Below are 7,496 nucleotides of genomic sequence, written 5' to 3' on the forward strand. Positions count from 1 at the left end.
ATGGAAGTCATTACTTTTCAAAAAGTTGCTTAGATGAAACTACCTTTTTCATTCCATTGCAAAATCATAGAACAATATCTAACATATAAAAACAAAGATTATGTAAGTTCACATATAAAGTTTTTGGCCCAAGTGCCATATGGATTCATATATATTATTAGATTGTCCATTATGTGTATAGTGGCTATTATTTGGAATTTTGAATATATATCATACGTGTGAGAGCTAGAGAACATAGATAGGTAGATGTTAAAATCAAGATGATGAAAATACTCCAACTTACCTCGAAGGTTATTGATTAATTGATAATTAGCAAAGATAAGTTGTGTTTTTGACAAAACTAAATGAACCTATAAAAAAGAGTTAGAGGATGGAAAAGTTGTAGTTAGGGGTGCTCATGGAACGGGTGAAATCGGATTTGATGTGATTTAGATTTGGTCCAAAATATATACCGGACCTATTTGTTAGACTTGAATCTGGTTTTAGACCCGATGAAACCTATACATTTTCGGGCCACGATTATACCGGATAAAAATCGGGTGAAAACCGAGCTGTTAACATTACCTTCTTGTAAGCTAGCATGTGAAAATATTTACTTAGAAAAATATAACAAGAACCAACCCTTCCCTAAAATTAAAGCATAATCACAATCAATACTAATATTGTCTAATAACACCAAATATTTAAATCAATACAAATAACACAATATTATGCATTAGTCTAAAATCTTATGCATTTTAAACATAAAACATTAACTTATATATAGTCTTATAATAATGACTAATAACACAAAATATTAAGGTTTATAACACTTAAATTTCACATAAGAATAGCCATCATTCATCACTAATAACATAAAATATTAATTATGTATGATGATTGGGTCACCGGACCGAATTCGGGTGACTCGAGCTATGGCTCGGACTCGACTCGAAATAATAACCGGATCTATTTTTGAGACCCTTACCTGACCTTAGACCCAATGAAATCACAACAAATTAGCCCCTAAAAAATTCGGAATCGAACCAGATTTTCGAGTCGGGCCGAGCCATGAACACTCATAGTTATAGTAGTTTAATAGTCCTACAAGATATAATAAGCAAGGTGGCAGAATGTATTTAATTTGATGCATCCTATAAAGCACATATATTTTTTTACTTGTCGTATTCGAGTGTCAAACACATTTTAGATACGACACTCATTTGATATTTACCTGACACGTATATTTTTTTGTATATATCTGTATCTTAATAAAAAATATAAAATATTTTTTTAGATTATTTTATATAATTTATATAATTAAAAAAATATTAAAAATAGTTAAAATATATAATTTATATTTTAATATGAATAAAATATTAAAATATTATTATAATTTATCTAAAAAATATTTGATTTTGTGTGTGTATTAAAATTCATGTATTTATGTTTTTTATATCATATCGTATTTTATATTGACATTAATATTCATGTTTAATCATATCGTATTTTATATTTACATTAATATGCATGTTTAATTAGCACATTCATTTAAGGTTATAAGATAAAATTTATTCCAGAATCACAGACACAACTAGGAAATTGCTTAATACAGACAGATTTATAGATAAATTAGTCTTTATTACAGACAGATTTTTGGTTACTAACGAATTTTGTCTCTCTGTAAAAATTTCGTCGAAAATTATTTACCGATGGATTTTTTTATCGGTAATTTACTGACAGAGTTTTCTAGTTACCGACATATTTTTTCTCAGTAAATTCTCTCCTCCATTTCCCTGGAACGTCAAACTTTCCGACGGATTTTTCGTCGGTGATTAGAGACAGATTTTCCGACAGATTTTTCGTCGGTAATTAGAGACAGATTTTTTGACGGAATTTTCGTCGGTAATTGGAACCTTGTAAAACCATTCTAAACTTTGAATACAAACAGAAAATCCGTCTATAAATCCACTAGTAAGGTAAAATATTTTTTTTTTTAGATTTTTCCATTGCAAAATAAACTTATTTTCATACAAAATAAATATAAATTTAATAAATACAAATTTTTATCTAATTTGTATTTGAATATTTATAATATTTTAAAAAATAAACAAATTTATCGAATTATCAAACTAAAAGAAAACTACTATAAAAACAAGCAAGTCAATATAATTCAAAACATAAACAAAACGTATTGATACATCAACTATAATTCTCAGTATATTGTTCAATCATACTAAAACTATCAGTTATAGTGTTCAGTGTTATCTTCATCCTCATCATTATAGTCCTCATCCGAAGATATTAAGGGTGACAGCTTTGTAGAGCAACATGGCAGAGCATCTATAAGATAATGTTACAAAAGAAGCAATGTTAATATGATATCTCAAATTGAATTTGCACAGCAACACAGTAGACTCCTTCGAATGAATGTTTGTCTATATTTTCTGGAATAACCTGTTGGGTCAATAACATTCTGAAGTAACTATTTATGAGGCTCTACCTAATTAATAGCTTTAACTTTTAGGACTCTTTTACATTATTATTATCTTAACAAGAAGCACCTATGAAACTTTTATTCATTCAAGTAATTGTCAATTAAGGAATTGACCTTTTAGTTTGGGGACATGATATGTGCTAATGCTTAACTTTACATATCACTAATGTTATGCTTGTACAGGAGAGATAAGGCTTTCAGAATAGTCAGCAATACCACCTATGACATCTAACTTTCCAGGAGCTTGTCACATATATTTCTTCTTGTCATAATGATTCAACATCAAAAATTGAAAGAAGGAATAACAAAAAGGACAGGTATTTGAATTTAACAGATTGTTTCAATGAGTCAATCCATTTAGTTTTATCATTTTTCATTAAGTAGCCGCTCTGGTTTATTCCGGAAATTATACTGGGAAAAATTCTTAAAGTTTACATGATAGTTAACAAATAAAGCATTATGAAAGCACCTGCACAAAATGATACCGTCGAAAGAGTCAATTAATTCAAGAATAAGATGATACCTTAGCACCATTAATACCTCCTTCACAGCAGGGGTTCAAACTTACTGCACGTTCAAGATAAGGCCTCCAGTGACCAGTGAGTAAATTCCTCCTAATCATTTCAAAATCTAAGAAAATTTAGCCTAGGACAAACCTTTGATAAGGTGGAAGCTTTAGCAGATTCATACAAGTAACTGATGCAGTACCAGCAGTCCTACAAAAACAGCAGACATTAGACAATCCCACTTGGCCTCGTTAATTACTCTTCTAAGTTCTAACACAAAATAAATTGTGGTTAGAAAAAACAATTTTGGATCATATTTTTATTATTTTACAAAATTAATGTTACGGATAGATCATAGATAAATAAATAAAGCACCTACTAGCTAACACTATGTATCATTAAGTGGAACTATGGTTGTAGAATATGAAAATAATTGTGTAGGTAGAAGGAGACCATATAAGAGTATGTTTAGTTGGTGTTTTTATTTTATCATCTTAGCCTGGGACGATTTATGCATGAACATGTTAGGCAAATCAAACGTAAATCGTGGCAGGGTCTCCAGGGTTAGAAGAAGAGCATAAATCGTCCCAGGGTGGTAGGTTTTACGTGTTAATGGGCTAACTCTCACTGGGCTGCCACGGTTTATGCATTATTGGGACCTTATTCAGCCTGGCACGATTTATGTTTGTGTTCGTAACACTAACTGGGCTGGGACGATTTATGCCCAAGTTGTAAGAACCATAGAAGTCAAAACCGAATCGGTGATCGAACCGTTCACGTAACCGGGTTAATGGTTCAACCGGCAGGTAACCAGTTGAACCGATTGAATCGATCCTATGTAATTAAAAAATAAAATATATAAAAAAATTTAAAATTAAAATTTAAAATACATATTTTCACTATTTAAATTAATTTTTTAATTATATTTAATATTTTTTTAATTATATAAAGTATTTAAAATATATTTTGTTTTAATAATTAATAATATATACTATTTCTAAACTCATTTCAATAATACATATTAAGAATAGGACTGGGCACGCTAATACGTGATGATATTTATGTGTGTTCAAGTGTATTCGAATAAGAATTTTTTATTTTTTATTAAGATACAGTTAAACATAGAAAACACGTGTATCAGACAAATCAAGAAAATCTCCATGCTTCTCATAGTATGCAACAAATGTACATTTTTTAGAATAACAACTTGAGAAAAGGACAATTTAGTCCCTGACCTTTTAACCCGTGGACATTTTCATCCCTGAGCATTGGAAAATACATTTAAATCCCTGACGTTCCTTAAAATAAGACCGATGAGTCCCTCCGTCCATGAGCCACCCTCAGTTGAAACTCAAGCGGTTCGATCGAACCGGTCTCACCGAGTGATATCGATTTAAACCAATTCACTCCGGTCCGGTCCGGTCCTTCTAACAATAGTAACAACAGCGAATTTTTTGGGATTCTGCCATCAGAACCATCCCCCTATCATGAGTGAATTCCATAATCTACTAAGAACCCTGATTTCTAACGTCTTATACTAAACCAAAAACTAACTAAATCACTAAACATGGTATCGGGCAACGTCTTAATCAAAAAATATTCTAAGATGCATATTCACCCTATACAATATCATCCAATATGCTATATCATCCAACATATCAATGTACCTAACATACTCATGGCCTCGACTCAACAACATTACAAAATTCAAAAACATACCTTTTGATCAATAAATCCGGCAACATGCGTAATGCCATTCAGGCGGTATATATCTCCTTGGTTCGCGGCCATTATCACCACCGGACAGATTACTTCCTCCACCAGTCGGTCACCGGCGGCTCACTGCCACCACCACCTGCGCCACTCAGGCGCCTCTGCCCACCAGCAGTTGCAGCTCCGCCGCGGGCTGGTCCCCACACCCGAAACACTTCTCCCCCCAAACTTCCTCTCCGGTCAAAATGGTGAGTGAATTGGTTTAAATTGATATCACTCGGTGAGACCGGTTCGACCGAACCGCTTGAGTTTCAAATTTTTTTAAAAATGTTGAAGTTGGGTTAATAGTGAAAATATGTATTTTAAATTTTAATTTAAAATTTTTTTATATATTTTATTTTTTAATTACATAGGATCGGGTCAATCGGTTCAACTGGTTACCTGCCGGTTGAACCATTAATCCGGTTACGTGAACGGTTCGATCACCGGTTCGGTTCTGACTTCTATGGTTCTTACAACTTGGGCATAAATCGTCCTAGCCCCGTTAGTGTTACGAACACAAACATAAATCGTACCAGGCTGAATAGGGTTCCAATAATGCATAAATCATGGCAGCCCAGTGAGAGTTAGCCCATTAACACGTAAAACCTACACCCTGGGACGATTTATGCTCTTCTTCTAACCCTGGAGACCCTGCCACGATTTACGTTTGATTTGCCTAACATGTTCATGCATAAATCGTCCTAGGATGAGATGATTCACGTTTTATGTAACCCTATGCAGCCTAGGACGATTTATATAATAATACCAAGAGGGAATTCACGTTGCAGAATTCGTTTCAGGGAAATCAAGTAATTTTGACTCCCATACAATTTATTTAAGTAAAAAACCCTAAATACAATCATGTTACCGTATTATATATAAAATATCTATCGAAATACAAAATATACATTAAAAATAAATTAAATAAGAAACAGGTTGAAGTTGTAGAATAGGAAGAGGAATTGAATAATAGAATGGCTGGAAGATTGAAGATTATTGCTTTGGAGAAGAAGAAAAACCCATTAGCCTTGTGTATTTGTGTAATGATATTTGCTGTTGTTGTTGCCTTTTATGTAGCTATTGCTTGAGAGATGAACTATAACAATCACGATAGAGAATGGTATGTTGTAGGTTCATGTTATGTATTGAAATATGTTGTGTATTGACTCCATGCATAACCATGGATGCACATAATCCTCTGGATGATCATGCCTCTTCCTTATTGCTGCTATGGCATGGATACATGGCATGCCTAACACAGAAGACAAAATCATCAACCAGAATTGAGTGCACCAGTAATAAAACAACAATCAGCCAGTAACTTAAAATATTGAGTGCAGTAAATAAGGGGCAGGCTTCAGAACGGCGTCGTATTGTGTTAGAGGGACTAATGTGTCCCGTTTTCAAAACATCCAACTCACTTACTTGCCACGTGGGCACGCCGATGAGCCATGTCAGCATAGGGGGAGCCAGCTCAGCGTTTTCCGTCCGCCCTGAGGGTGGCTCATGGACGGAGGGACTCATCGGTCTTATTTTAAGGAACGTCAGGGATTTAAATGTATTTTCCAATGCTCAGGGACGAAAATGTCCACGGGTTAAAAGGTCAGGGACTAAATTGTCCTTTTCTCTAACAACTTTAAACGGTAAAAAAAAAAAAAAAATTGAGTGAGTGTTAAAAATATTTAGTTTGTACAGTATTGGACCTTTATATCTTCAAGTAGTTGTTTAAAAATTAAAATCATTTTAGAACATGAGCTTTGAATGAAATTAGATAAACCAAACAAAGATGGTGGAATCAAGAAATCAATAGAAACTAAAAACAAGAAGTGAGGTGTAGTTATAAGGTACAACAAGCATGTTTCCCATAAAAAGAAATAAATAAAGAAGCATGCATTCTAAGAGCACCTGTTTTTTATGCACCTCATACACTTCATTGACCATATATAAAATCTATCTAATTGTTGAATATAAGGGAGCAAATTAAACTAAATTAAATTAAATCAAAAGAAATCATCACAGGAATGCAATGGAGCCACATATGAAACTAAATGAGGAAACAAGAAAATCACCTTCAAAGAGGTTTGTATTATGAAAATAATTATTCCAACTAATTAATTAATTAATTAATTATTATAAGGTTGCTTATGTTTTTTAATTTGATTTTTCTAAGGCTTGTAAACAAGGTGGCAGTGATAACTGGTGGTGCAAGAGGAATAGGAGCAGCCACAGCAAAATTGTTTGCAGAAAATGGAGCACATGTTGTGATTGCTGATGTTCTTGATGATCTTGGTGCCTCACTAGCTCAATCCATTGGTGGAAGATTCATACACTGTGATGTGTCAAAGGAACAAGATGTTGAATCAGCCATTAACCTTGCAATCTCATGGAAGGGACAATTACACATAATGTTCAACAATGCTGGAATTGCAGGTGTTGATGGAAGCATTACAAGCCTTGACATGGAACATGTGAAACACTTGTTATCCATAAACCTCAATGGAACCATACATGGAATCAAACATGCTTCTAAGGCTATGATCAATGGCAAAAAAGGAGGGTCCATCATATGCACCTCAAGTGCTTCATCAATCATGGGTGGTTTAGGTGCACATCCATATACTTTGTCCAAAGCAGCAATTGATGGTTTGGTGAGAAGCTTTATTAATTATTATCATACAAATATTTTATCTATATATGCTCATGTTGTGTATTTGTATGCAATTTTTCTACTTCAAAATATTTTATTATTAATTTTCTTA

The 7,496-nt window shown here is 33.1% G+C and overlaps 1 protein-coding gene across 1 annotated transcript in view; it reads left to right on the top strand.

The window, feature by feature from the left end:
* LOC107637378 (short-chain dehydrogenase reductase ATA1-like) overlaps positions 6,693-7,496 on the top strand; it is a 1,998-nt gene continuing 1,194 nt past the window's right edge. The window contains exons 1-2 of the mRNA XM_021120244.1: positions 6,693-6,816; positions 6,908-7,385. Coding sequence (XP_020975903.1) covers positions 6,764-6,816; positions 6,908-7,385 — 531 coding nt within the window. The 5' untranslated portion in view covers positions 6,693-6,763. The remainder of the gene's footprint in view (positions 6,817-6,907; positions 7,386-7,496) is intronic.

Source organism: Arachis ipaensis, chromosome B04, assembly GCF_000816755.2.
Source record: "Arachis ipaensis cultivar K30076 chromosome B04, Araip1.1, whole genome shotgun sequence".
Classification (NCBI taxonomy): Eukaryota; Viridiplantae; Streptophyta; class Magnoliopsida; order Fabales; family Fabaceae; genus Arachis; species Arachis ipaensis.